The sequence below is a fragment of the Arachis hypogaea genome, chromosome 20 (genome assembly GCF_003086295.3).
Source record: "Arachis hypogaea cultivar Tifrunner chromosome 20, arahy.Tifrunner.gnm2.J5K5, whole genome shotgun sequence".
Classification (NCBI taxonomy): domain Eukaryota; kingdom Viridiplantae; phylum Streptophyta; class Magnoliopsida; order Fabales; family Fabaceae; genus Arachis; species Arachis hypogaea.
In genome coordinates, this window is record NC_092055.1 from 21341282 (window position 1) to 21355926 (window position 14645).

At 37.5% G+C, this 14645-nt stretch overlaps 1 protein-coding gene across 1 annotated transcript; it reads left to right on the plus strand.

The window, feature by feature from the left end:
• Positions 1–1634: 1634 nt before the first annotated feature.
• LOC140182993 (glutathione S-transferase T2-like) lies at positions 1635–2365 on the plus strand. Its single transcript, XM_072230980.1, has 2 exons — positions 1635–2102; positions 2291–2365. The coding sequence occupies exons 1-2, from the start codon at positions 1635–1637 to the stop codon at positions 2363–2365; spliced, it is 543 nt and encodes a 180-aa protein (XP_072087081.1).
• Positions 2366–14645: the final 12280 nt, after the last annotated feature.

Genomic DNA, 14645 nt, shown 5'->3' on the forward strand with positions numbered 1-14645 from the left:
TTGAGGCGGTGCTTGCAACAAGCTAGACTTTACAAGGCTAGTGAAACTCTTGAAAGGAAAGCTGTAGAGTCCACCATGGATCAGAATCGTGCTGTGAATGCCAATATGGCAAATCTGAATGAGAATGAGCAACCTAGAAGAGTGCTTGGCTCATACACTGCTCCCAATGCAGATCTTTATGGCAAAAGTATTGTGGTGCTTCCTATAGCTGCAAACAACTTTGAGCTGAAGCCACAGCTAGTCACTCTTGTGCAACAAAATTGTCAGTATCACGGACTCCCTTAGAGCATCTCCAACGGTAAAGAAATAAAGGACCCATTCACTATAGGTCTGACAAAAGATGAAGACCAACTGTTGGAGCAACATAAACATGAGTCCCAGCACATTTTTCAAAGCAAGCAAGGCCCTGCTCAGAGGGACTTAGTTTGTTTTCATTGTAATCAATGATATTTTAACATGTGGCACTTAAATTAAAAAAAAATTAAATAATATGATATTAATATAATAACTAACGTTGCATAATATGTTATCAATAAACGGTTGGTGTTCATCTTATTATATACCAATTTATTTAACTTTACGTATATAATTAAATATTATAATTATTTATAAATTAAATATGATTTAAGTATTTAATTTAGTTATTTAAAAAATTATATTAAATAATTAAATTATATTTAATTTATTAATAATTATAATAATTAATTATAATTCTATTTAATTAATAATTTATATTAATTATTTAAATCATAATTAATATAAGTAATTAAATTAATATTGAATATTAATTATATTATTATATTAAATTAGTCGTTGTAAAACTAGCCGTTGCAAAATTAGCTGTTGGAAACTACCCGTTACTATGTTACCATTATCATTAACAAATTAATATTTTGTTACTCTATATATATCACTTAGATACACTTCTATTCTCACAATTTCTACTACTCTTCTTCATCTTCTTCCAAGTTTACAAAATCAAAGTTCTGCTAATATTATTTTTTGTTCGAAAGAATGGATCCAAACCAACTCAACTCTTTCTTCAATTACTTACAAAATTCTTCTCAAATTCCAAATACCCAACAATCTCAAACCGCAAACTCTCAAGTTCTAAATTAAAACTTCACACTACCGAATACATTTCAAAATCCAAATCCACAAAATCTTTCTAATTTCAATTTTCAAGCTCCTTATAATAATCAATTTCCTATATTCCAACCGTAAAATCAAAATTCACAAACACCACATTTTCTATTTTCATCCATATTTAACCCCTCTATCAGAAATGTTACTCCAACTTTCTTGCCGTTTCCAACTCAATTCAATGCATCCAGACATAACTCATCTGGTATTGGTGGCTCTTCTAACCCATCCTCTCAAACTCCTATACAATCTAGTGCAAATTCGCAATATTCAGAATTTATCAACCCTCGTGGATTAGATGCTATCGCCTCAATGATGATGATATTGAAGATCGGAGGCAAGATAGTATTCAACACTGGCATTGAAAAGAGGATGAGATGCTGATCAGTGCATGGTTAAATGTTTCAACTGACCCTATAGTTGGTACCGATCAAAAGGGGAAAACATTTTGGAGTTGAATTTATAGCTACTAAGTAGAATTTTGCTCCGACATGACAAGGGAGGTTGTTGCATGTAAGAAACGATGGTATAAGATCAACAAGACTATTGCACAATTTGCTGGTTGCTACGATCAAGCTAGTCAAAATATAAGGAGTGGTTCAAATGCTGATGATATAAAGGAGTTGGCCTATAAATTTTATTCCATAAATTATGGTAAAAAATTCACTTTTGAGAGGTATTGGAACATGCTTCGGTTGGAGCAAAAATGGAAAAGCCAACTACCTACACAGAGTGGCGGCTCGAAGAGAACCAAGGTTAGTGCAACTGGAGCATACTCATCCTCATCAAACCCAGAAACACCGTTGGCTGACGAACCCGGTGTGGACTCTCCCATTTTCCCACAAGGATCAAAGAAGAGCAAGCGAAAAGGTAAGGGAAAAGCACAAATGTCTGAAAATTTTAACGAAAAGAAATCATCGGTTGTTAAAAAATTATCTCTCATGGAAGAAATTAAGAATGTTAGAGAAAAGGAACTAATGGATAGGGAAAAAAAAGAGAAGAGGAGAGGATATATAGAGCAAAGATTATGGCAATCAAAGAGAAGGAGTTACAAATTCAAGCGGCAATGAAAGAACAAGAATTACAAGCTCAAGCGGCAATGAAAGAACAAGAATTACAAACTCAGAGGTATATTAAAGAAATGCAGATAAATGCAAAAGAAAGGGAAATGGAAAGGATGGCCAAGGAAACGGAAATGGATATTGGTAGTGGGAAATCGTGATTCACACTTTTCACAACTTCGCACAACTAACCAGCAAGTGCACTGGGTCGTCCAAGTAATAAACCTTACGTGAGTAAGGGTCGATCCCACGGAGATTGTCGGCTTGAAGCAAGCTATGGTCATCTTGTAAATCTCAGTCAGGCGGATTCAAATGGTTATGAGGTTTTGATAATTAAAATATAAATAAAATATAAAATAAAATAAAGTTACTTATGTAATTCATTGGTGGGAATTTCAAATAAGCGTCTGGAGATGCTTTGTTGCTTCTGAACCTCTGCTTTCCTATTGCCTTCTTCCAACCATGCGTTACTTCCTTCCATGGTAAGCTATAAGATCCTCTCAGTGAAAATGGTCCTCTACGGTTTCTGCACGGCTAATCAACTGTCAGATTTCTCGTCTCGGATGAAAAATACCAGGTATAGCTACCGCATGGCTAATCATCTGTCGGTTCCAACTAGCGTCGGAATAGAATCCATTGATCCTTTTGCACACTGTCTCTTGCGCCCAACATTCACAGGTTTGAAGCTCGTCACAGTCATCCCTTCCCAAATCCTACTCAGAATACCACAGACAAAGTTTAGACTTTTCGGATCCCAGGAATGCTGCCAATAATTCTAGCCTATACCACGAAGATACTAATCTCACGGACTCGGTCCGTGTATTAGATATCCAAGAGAATATACTCCGGATGTCGTCCAATGACTACGTTGAACATCATGTAGACCGCTTTGTGGTTGTCAGGCACGCGGATCTTGGCTAAGCGACTAACGAAGATTGGGTGATTGTCACGGGTCACCCCTTCATTCTGACTTAACTGAATTAAGTACGAGAGTATATCTTGGAGAAGAAGTAGGCATGAATTGAATAGAAAAACAATAGTACTTGCATTAATTCATGAAGAACAGCAGAGCTCCACACCTTAATCTATGGGGTGTAGAAACTCCACCGTTGAAAATACATAAGTGAAAAAGGTCTAGGCATGGCCGTGAGGCCAGCCCCCAAACGTGTACAATGGTCTATGATAGCATAAAACTGATCAAAGATCAATAGTGATCAAAAGATATAAAATAAATCTCTAAAAGTAGTTTTTATACTAAACTAGTAACCTAGGTTTACAGAAAATGAATAACTAAGTGCAGATAGTGCAGAAATCCACTTCCGGGGCCCACTTTGTGTGTGCTTGGGCTGAGAATTGAGGTTTTCACGTGCATAGGCTATTTCGGGAGTTAAACGCCAGCTTGGGTGCCAGTTTGGGCGTTTAACTCCAATTCTGGTGCCAGTTTGGGCGTTTTATGCCAGAAAGTTTTAGGCTGGGTTTGGACGCCAGCTTGGGCCATCAAATCTCGAGAAAAGTATGGACTATTATATATTGTTGGAAAGCCCAGAATGTCTACTTTCCAACGCAATTGAGAGCGCGCCAATTGGGCTTTTGTAGCTCTAGAAAATCTACTTCGAGTGAAGGAGGGTCAGAATCCAACAGCATCTGCAGTCCTTTTTCAGCCTCTGAATCAGATTTTTGCTCATGTCCCTCAATTTCAGCCAGAAAATACCTGAAATCACAGAAAAACACACAAACTCATAGTAAAGTCCAAAAATATGATTTTTGCATAAAAACTAATAAAAATATAATAAAAAGTAACTAAAACATACTAAAAACTAAGTAAAAATAATGCCAAAAAGGGTATAAATTATCCGCTCATCACAACACCAAACTTAAATTGTTGCTTGTCCCCAAGCAACTAAAAACAAAATAGGATAAAAAGAAGAGAAAATACAATAAACCTCAAAAATATCAATGAAGATTAGCTTCAATTAGATGAGTGGGACTTGTAGCCTTTTTGCTTCTGAATAGTTTTGGCATCTCACTTTATCTTTTGAAGTTCAGAATGATTGGCATCCATAGGAACTCAAAATTCAGATAGTGTTATTGATTCTCCTAGTTCAGTATGTTGATTCTTGAACACAGCTACTTTCTGAGTCTTGGCCGTGACCCTAAGCATTTTGTTTTCCAGTATTACCACCGGATACATAAATGCCACAAACACATAACTGGGTGAACCTTTTCAGATTGTGACTCAGCTTTGCTAGAGTCCTCAGTTAGAGAGTCCTAGAGCTCTTAAGCACACTCTTTTTGCTTTGGACCATGACTTTAACCACTCAGTCTCAAGCTTTTCACTTGACACCTTCACGCCACAAGCACATGGTTAGGGACAGCTTGATTTAGCCGCTTAGGCCAGGATTTTATTCCTTTGGGCCCTCCTATCCATTAATGCTCAAAGCCTTGGATCCTTTTTTACTCTTGCCTTTTGATTTAAAGGGCTATTGGCTTTTTCTGCTTGCTTTTTCTTTTTCTTTCCTTTTTCCTTATTTTTTCGCCATTTTTTTTCATATTTTTTTCAGAAGCTTTTGAATTTCACTGTTTTTTCTTGCTTCAAGAATCAATTTTATGATTTTTCAAATTATCAATAATATTTCTCTTTTTCTTTATTCTTTCAAGAGCCAAAAATTTTAACATTCATAAACAACAAATTCAAAAATATGCACTGTTCAAGCATTCATTCAGAAAATAAAAAGTATTGCCACCACATCAAAATAATTAAGCTAATTTCAAGATAAAATTCGAAATCCATGTACCTCTTGTTCTTTTGTAATTAAAAACATTTTTCATTTAAGAAAGGTGAAGGATTCATAGGACATTCATAGCTTTAAGACATAGACACTAGACACTAATGATCATGTAGTAAAGACAAAAACATAAAGCATATAATTCGAACAATAGAAAAATAAAAATAAGGAAATTAAAGAACGGGTCCACCTTAGTGATGGCGGCTAGTTCTTCCTCTTGAAGATCTTATGGAGTGCTTGAGCTCCTCTATGTCTCTTCCTTGTCTTTGTTGCTCCTCCCTCATGGCTCTTTGGTCCTCTCTGATTTCATTGAGGATAATGGAGTGCTCTTGGTGCTCCATCCTTAGTTGCCCCATGTTGGAACTCAATTCTCCTAAGGAGGTGTTGATTTGCTCCCAATAGTTTTGTGGAGGAAAGTGCATCCCTTGAGGTATCTCAGGAATTTCTTGATGAGGAATTTCCTCATGCTCTTATTGAGGTCCATGAGTGGGCTCTCTTGTTTGCTCCATCTTCTTCTTAGTGATGGCCTTGTCTCCTTCAATGAAGATGTCTTCCTCTATGACAATTCCAGTTGAATTGCATAGGGTACAGATGAGATGAGGGAAGGCTAACCTTGCCAAAGTAAAAGGCTTGTCCGCCACCTTGTAGAGTTCTAGAGGTATGATCTCATGAACTTCTACTTCCTCTCCAATCATGATGCTGTGGATCATGATAGCCCGGTCTATTGTAACTTCAGACCAGTTGCTAGTAGGAATGATAGAGCGTTGGATGAACTCCAACCATCCCCTAACCACGGGCTTGAGGTCAAGCCTTCTTAGTTGAACCGGCTTGCCTCTTGAGTCTCTCTTCCATTGAGCTCCTTCCACACAAATGTCTCTAAGGACTTGGTCCAACCTTTGATCAAAGTTGGCCCTTCTAGCGAAAGGATGAGGATCTCCTCTCATCATTGGCAAATTAAATGCCAACCTCACATTTTTCGGACTGAAATCCAAGTAATTCCCCCGAACCATTGTGAGCCAATTCTTTGGGTTCGGGTTCATACTTTGATCATGGTTCCTAGTGATCCATGCATTAGCATAGAACTCTTGAACCATTAAGATTCCGACTTGTTGGATTGGGTTGGTGAGAGCTTTCCAACCTATTCTTTGAATCTCACGCCGGATCTCCGGATATTCACCCTTTTTGAGCTGGAAAGGGACTTCGGAAATCACTTTTTTCTTGGCCACAACTTCATAGAAGTGGTCTTGATGGACCTTTGAGATGAATCTCTCCATCTCCCATGACTCGGAGGTGGAAGCAATTGCCTTCCCTTTCCTCTTTCTAGAGGTTTCTTCGACTTTAGGTGCCATTGATGGTTATGGAAAACAAAAAAGCAGGGCTTTTTCCACACCAAACTTAAAAGGTTTGCTTGTCCTCGAGCAAAAGAAGGAAGAAAGGAGTAGAAGGAAGAAAGGAGTAGAAGAAGAAGAAATAGAGGAGATGGAGGGTATTATTGGTTTCGGCCAAGGTGGGTAGGAGTGTGTATGATGTGTGAAATTGAAGGTGGTAACGAGAGGTATTTATAGGGTAGGGGAGAGAGGGAATTCGTGTGAGAATGGGTGGGTTTGGGAGGGAAATGGTTTGAATTTGAATGGTGAGGTAGGTGGGGTTTATGATGGATGGATGTGAGTGGTGAAGAGAATATGGGGAAGAGGGTAGGATTTGATTGGTCAAGGGTATTTAAGGAAGAGTTAATGATGGGATTGGTCAATGGTATTTGGGGAAGAGTGTTATGGAAAGGTGTGAAGAGGAGAGAAGAAGAGGTGGGGTAGGTGGGGATTCTGTGGGGTCCACAGATCCTGAGGTGTCAAGGAATTCTGCTCCCTGCACCATTCTGGCGTTCAAACACCCTCAGTGTGCCAATTCTGGCGTTAAACGGCTCTGCTACCTTTCCTGGCGTTAAACGCCAGTCTGCTGCCTATTTCTGGCATTAAACGCCAATATGTCTGCCATTTCTTGCGTTTAACGCCAGCCAGACGCCAGATAGCCTTTTCTGGCGTTAAGCACCCAGAGTGTTATCCATTCTGGCGTTTAACGCCCAGAATGCTGCTAGGCTGGGCGTTAAACGCCCATTCTGCTATCCTTACTGGCGTTTAAACGCCAGTAAGCCTGTCCTCCAGGGTATGCTATTTTTGATGCTATTTTTCATTTTGCTTTAATTTTGCAGTTATTTTTATGACTTCACATGATCATCAACCTAAAGAAAACATAAAATAACAATGGAAAATAAATAAATATAATTAAATAACATTCGGTTGCCTCCCAACAAGTGTTTTTTTAATGTCAATAGCTTGATAGTGGGCTCTTAGAGAGCTTCACAGAGACTCAGAGCTTAATGGTGGCCTCCCAACACCAAACTTAGAAGTTTAGTGTGGGGGCTTTGTTTGACTCTGTATTGAGAGAAGCTTTTCATGCTTCCTCTCCATGGTTACAGAAGAAGATCCTTGAGCCTTAAACACAAGGTAGTCCTCATTCAATTGAAGGACTAACTCTCCTCTGTCCACATCAATCACAGCTCTTGCTGTGGCTAGGAAGGGTCTTCCAAGGATGATGGATTCATCTTCATCCTTTCTAGTATCTAGGATTACGAAGTCAGCAAGGATGTAATAGCCTTCAACCTTCACTAAGACATCCTCTACAAGTCCATAAGTTTGTTTCCTTGAATTGTCTGCCATCTCTAGTGAGATTCTTGCAGCTTGTACCTCAAAGATCCCTAGTTTCTCCATTACAGAGAGTGGCATGAGGTTTATACTTGAACGAAGGTCACACAGAGCGTTCTTAAAGGTCATGGTGCCTATGATGCAAGGTATTAAGAACTTTTTTGGGATCCTGTTTCTTCTGAGGTAATTTCTGTTGAACCAAGGTATTTAGTTCATTGATGAGCAATGGAGGTTCATCCTCCCAAGTCTCATTACCAAATAACTTGGCATTCAGCTTCATGATTGCTCCTAGATATTGAGCAACTTGCTCTTCAGTAATATCTTCATCCTCTTTAGAGGAAGAATACTCATCAGAGCTCATGAATGGCAACAGTAAGTTCAGTGGAATCTCTATGGTCTCTGTATGAGCCTCAGATTCCTTTGGTTCCTCAATAGGGAACTCCATAGTGGCCAGTAGACATCCATTGAGGTCTTCCTCAGTGGAAATCACTGTCTTTCCCTCCTCTACAGGTTCGGTCATTTTGGACATATTGATGGCCTTGCACTCTCTCTTTGGATTCTCTTCTGTATTGCTTGGGAGAGTACTAGGAGAGATTTCAGTAACTCTTTTACTCAGCTGACCCACTTGTGCCTCCAAATTTCTAATGGAGGACCTTGTTTCAGTCATGAAACTGTGAGTGGTCTTACTTAGATCAGAGATTATGGTTGTTAAGTCAGAGAAGCTCTGCTTAGAATTTTCTGTCTGTTGCTTAGAAGATGATGGAAAAGGCTTGCTATTGCCAAACCTATTTCTTCCACCATTATTATTATTGAAGCCTTGATTAGGCTTCTGTTGATCCTTCCATGAGAAATTTGGATGATTTCTCCATGAAGGATTATAGGTGTTTCCGTAGGATTCTCCCATGTAATTCACCTCTTCCATTGCAGGATTCTCAGGGTCATAAGCTTCTTCTTCAGAGGAAGCTTCTTTAGTACTGCCGGATGCAGCTTGCATTCTAGTCAGACTCTGAGAAATCATATTGACTTGCTGAGTTAATATTTTATTCTGAGCCAATATTACATTCAGAGTATCAATCTCAAAAACTCCTTTCTTTTGAGTTGTCCCATTATTCACAGGATTTCTTTCAGAAGTGTACATGAATTGGTTATTTGCAACCATTTCAATGAGTTCCTGGGCTTCTGCAGGCGTCTTCTTCAGATGAAGAGATCCACCAGCAGAGTGGTCCAATGACATCTTGGACAATTCAGATAGACCATCATAGAATATACATAAGATGCTCCATTCTGAAAGCATGTCAGAAGGACACCTTCTGATCAATTGCTTGTATCTTTCCCAAGCTTCATAGAGGGACTCGCCTTCCTTCTGTCTGAAGGTTTGGACTTCCACTCTAAGCTTGCTTAACTTTTGAGGTGGAAAGAATTTGGCCAAGAAAGCATTGACCAACTTTTCCCAAGAGTTCAGACTCTCTTTAGGTTGTGAGTCCAACCATGTTCTAGTTCTATCTCTTACAGCAAAGGGGAAAAGCATAAGTCTGTAGACCTTAAGATTAACCCCATTGGTCTTAACAGTGTCACAGATTTGTAAGAATTCAGCTAGGAACTGATGAGGATCTTCCAATGGAAGTCCATGAAACTTGCAATTCTGCTGCATTAGAGAAACTAATTGAGGCTTAAGCTCAAAGTTGTTTGCTCCAATTGCAGGAATTGAGATGCTTCTTCCATAGAAGTCAGAAGTGGGTGCAGTAAAGTCACCAAGCATCTTCCTTGCATCTCCACCATTGTTGTTATTTTTGGCTGCCATAACTACTTCTTTTTCGAAAATTTCTGTTAGGTCCTCTCCAGAGTGTTGTGCTTTAGCTTCTCTTAGTTTCCTCTTTAGAGTCCTTTCAGGTTCAGGATCAACTTCAACAAGAATGTTCTTATCCTTGCTCCTGCTCATATGAAAAAGAAGAGAACAGAAAAGAATAGGAATCCTCTATGTCACATTATAGAGATTCCTTTATGTGAGTAGAAGAATATAAGAATAGAATGAAGAAGGAAGAAGAAGGAGAATTCGAACACAGAGAGAGGGAGAGGGTTCGAATTATAAGAAGAAGAGAAGTGTTAGTAAATAAATAAATAAATAGAAAGAGATGAGAAAGAGAAGAAATTTGAATATTAATTTAAAAGAAAAGAAAAATATTTTTATTTTTATTTTAATTATTAGTTAGAATTCGAATTTAAGAAGGAAAATAAAATAAAATTAGAATTTAAAACAATTAGTTAATTAAAAAGAATTTTGAAAAAGGGGTTAGTGATTTTCGAAAACCAGAGAGAGAAAAGTAGTTAGGTGGTTTTGAAAAAGATAAAAAATAGTAACTTTTAAAATCAAACAAAAAGTCAAGTAGTTAATTGAAAAAGATTTGAAAATCAATTTTGAAAAGATAAGAAGTTAGAAAAATATTTTGAAATTAAGTTTTGACAAAGATATGATTGAAATTTATTTTGAAAAAGATTTGAAAAGGAAATTAAAAAGATTTGATTTTTGAAATTAAAGTTGATTACTTGACTAACAAGAAACTAAAAGATATGATTCTAGAATTTAAAGATTGATCCTTTCTTAATAGGCAAGTAACAACTTGAAAATTTTTTACTCAAAACATTAATTGTTAGCATTAATTTCGAAAATATGAAATAAAAATAGGAAAAAGATTTTGAAAGTAAATTTTAAAATTTTTGAAAATATTGAGAAGAAAAATGAAAAGGATTTGATTTTTGAAAAATATTTGCAAAGATAGAATTTTTAAATTGAAATTTTGACTTGACTAATAAGAAACAACCAAATTTTGAAAAGTTTTGACTAAATCAATCTAAAATTTCGAAAATTATGAGCAAAATAAGGGAAAGATATTTTATTGATTTTTTAATTTTTAATAAGGAGAGAGAAAAATACCAAAATGAAACAAAACATAAGAAATTAAAATCAAAAGGACTAATGCATGCAAGAACACTTTGAATGTCAAGATGAACACCAAGAACACTTTGAAGATCATGATGAACATCAAGAACATATTTTTGAAAATTTTTAAGAAAAGAAAGTCATGCAAGACACCAAACTTAAAAATTTTTAATGTTTAGACACTATGAAATTGAAAATGCATATGAAAAACAAGGAAAGACACAAAACAAGAAAAATCAAAGATCAAACAAGGAAAATCATCAAGAACAATTTGAAGATCAAAGAAGAACACATGATGAATTTTTGAAAATTTAAAGAAAAATTAAAAAGATGCAATTGACACCAAACTTAAAATTTGACACTAGACTCAAACAAGAAACGCAAAATATTTTTGGTTTTATGATTTTATTAAATTTTTTTGTATTTTTTGAAAATTATTTGGAAAAAGAAAATAAAGGGATACAAAATTTTTAATAAGAATCCCAGGAATCATGCAATGTTAGTCTAAAGCTCCAGTCCAAAAGATTTAGACATGGCCAATGGCCAGCCAAGCTTTAGTGAAAGCTTCGGTCCAAAAAAATTAGACATGGCCAAATAGCCAGCCAAGCTTTAGCATAAAACATACAAGCATGTCAATGAGAAGTGGAAGCCTCAGTCCAAAAGATTAGACATGGCTTCACAGCCAGCCAGGCTTCAACATATCTCATGAAACTCTAGAATTCATTATTAAAAATTCTGAAGAACACAAAATTTTTTGGATTTTTCGAAAATAAAAATGAAAAGCGTAAACATAAAATAAAATTACCCAATCTAAGCAACAAGATGAATCATCAGTTGTCCAAACTCGAACAATCCCCGACAATGGTGCCAAAAACTTGGTAGTGGGAAATCGTGATTCACACTTTTCACAACTCCGCACAACTAACCAGCAAGTGCACTGGGTCGTCCAAGTAATAAACCTTACGTGAGTAAGGGTCGATCCCACGGAGATTGTCGGCTTGAAGCAAGCTATGGTCATCTTGTAAATCTCAGTCAGGCGGATTCAAATGGTTATGAGATTTTGATAATTAAAATATAAATAAAATATAAAATAAAATAAAGTTACTTATGTAATTCATTGGTGGGAATTTCAGATAAGCGTCTGGAGATGCCTTGTTGCTTCTGAACCTCTGCTTTCCTATTGCCTTCTTCCAACCATGCGTTACTTCCTTCCATGGCAAGCTGTAAGATCCTCTCAGTGAAAATGGTCCTCTACGGTTTCTACACGGCTAATCAACTGTCGGATTTCTTGTCTCAGATGAAAAATACCAGGTATAGCTACCGCATGGCTAATCATCTGTCGGTTCCCGCTAGCGTCGGAATAGAATCCATTGATCCTTTTGCACACTGTCACTTGCACCCAACATTCGCAGGTTTGAAGCTCGTCACAGTCATCCCTTCCCGAATCCTACTCGGAATACCACAGACAAGGTTTAAACTTTCCGGATCCCAGGAATGCTGCCAATAATTCTAGCCTATACCACGAAGATACTAATCTCATGGACTCGGTCCGTGTATTAGATATTCAAGGGAATATACTCCGGCTGTCGTCCAATGACTACGTTGAACATCATGTAGACCGCTTTGTGGTTGTCAGGCACGCGGATCTTGGCTAAGCGAGTAACGAAGATTGGGTGATTGTCACGGGTCACCCCTTCATTCTGACTTAACTGAATTAAGTACGAGAGTATATCTTGGAGAATAAGTAGGCGTGAATTGAATAGAAAAACAATAGTACTTGCATTAATTCATGAAGAACAGCTTGTGCACGAAATCGTGATCGTTCATTCCTTGGTAACGGCGCCAAAAACTTAATACGCACGTTCATAATCTTAATTCTTTGTCACAACTTCGCACAACTAACCAGCAAGTGCACTGGGTCGTCCAAGTAATAAACCTTACGTCAGTAAGGGTCGATCCCACGGCGATTGTCGGTTTGAAGCAAGCTATGGTCACCTTGTAAATCTCAATCAGGCGGATTCAATTGGTTATGGATATTTGATAATTAAAATATAATTAAAATATAAAATAGGATAGAAATACTTATGTAATTCATTGGTGAGAATTTCAGATAAGCGTATGGAGATGCTTTTATTCCTTCTGAACCTCTGCTTTCCTACTGCTTTCATCCAATCATTCATACTCCTTTCCATGGCAAGCTGTATATTGGGCATCACCGTTGTCAATGGCTACATCCCGTCCTCTTAGTGAAAATGGTCCAAATGCGCTGTCACCACACGGCTAATCATCTGTCGGTTCTCGATCATGCTAGAATAGGATTCAATAATCCTTTTGCGTCTGTCACTACGCCCAGCACTCGCGAGTTTGAAGCTCGTCACAGCCATCCCTTCCTAGATCCTACTCAGAATACCACAGACAAGATTTAGACTTTCCGGATTTCAAGAATGGCCGCCAATAATTCTATCCTATACCACGAAGACTCTGATCGTAGATCAGGAGGCTAAGAGATATGCATTCAAGCTTGCTTTCATGTAGAATGGAAGTATTTGTCAGGCACGCGTTCATAAGTGAGAATGGTGATGAGCGTCACATAATCATCACATTCATCATGTTCTTGTGTGTGAATGAATATCTTAGAGAAGAAATAGGCTTGAGTTGAATAGAAAAATAATAGTACTTTGCATTAATTCATGAGGAACAGCAGAGCTCCATACCTTAATCTATGATGTGTAGAAACTCTACCGTTGAAAATACATAAGAACAAGGTCCAGGCATGGCCGAATGGCCAGCCCCCTAAACGTGATCTCAGAACATAAAATTATTCAAAGACTAACCAGATATGATCAAAAGATGTAAATACAATAGTAAAAAGTCCTATTTATACTAAACTAGTTACTAGGGTTTACAGAGATAAGTAAATGATGCAGAAATCCACTTCCGGGCCCACTTGGTGTGTGCTTGGACTGAGCATTGAAGCTTTCACGTGTAGAGGTCTTCCTTGGAGTTGAACACTAGTTTGTAACTTATTTCTGGCGTTTAACTCTGCTTTGCAACTTGTTTCTGGCGTTTAACGCCAGAATAGGGCAGAAAGCTGGCGTTGAACGCCAGTTTGCGTCATCTAAACTTGGGCAAAGTATGGACTATTATATATTGCTGAAAAGCCCTGAATGTCTACTTTCCAACGCAATTAAGAGCGCACCATTTGGATTTTTGTAGCTCCAGAAAATCCACTTTGAGTGCAGGGAGGTCAGAATCCAACAACATCTGCAGTCCTTCTTCAGCCTCTGAATCAGATTTTTGCTCAAGTCCTTCAATTTCAGTCAGAAATACCTGAAATCACAGAAAAACACACAAACTTCTAGTAAAGTCCAGAAATGTGATTTTTAATTAAAAACTAATAAAAATATACTAAAAACTAATCAAATCATACTAAAAACTATGTAAAAACAATGCCAAAAAGCGTATAAATTATCCGCTCATCACAACACCAAACTTAAATTGTTGCTTGTCCCCAAGCAACTGAAAATCAAATAGGATAAAAAGAAGAGAATATACTATAAATTCCAAATATCAATGAAACTTAGCTCCAATTAGATGAGCGGGACTAGTAGCTTTTTGCCTTTGAACAGTTTTGGCATCTCACTTTATCCTTTGAAGTTCAGAATTATTGGCATCTATGGGAACTCAGAATTTAGATAGTGTTATTGATTCTCCTAGTTCAGTGTGTTGATTCTTGAACACAGCTACTTTATGAGTCTTGGCCGTGGGCCTAAGCACTTTGTTTTCCAGTATTACCACCGAATACATAAATGCCACAGACACATAATTGGGTGAACCTTTTCAGATTGTAACTCAGCGTTGCTAAAGTCCCCAATTAGAGGTGTCCAGAGTTCTTAAGCACACTCTGTTTTTGCTTTGGACCTCGACTTTTACCACTCAGTCTCAAGCTTTTCACTTGACACCTTCACGCCACAAGCACATAGTTAGGGACAGCTTGGTTTAGCCGCTTAGACCAGGA

What these genes read in the sequence shown, in the direction of transcription:
- LOC140182993 (XM_072230980.1), top strand. Translation starts at nt 1,635, where the DNA reads ATGACAAGGGAGGTTGTTGCATGTAAGAAACGATGGTATAAGATCAAC. An exon ending in TCATGGAAGAAATTAAGAAT is followed by an intron (nt 2,103 to 2,290) that starts GTTAGAGAAAAG and finishes AAAGAAATGCAG; the next exon opens with ATAAATGCAAAAGAAAGGGA.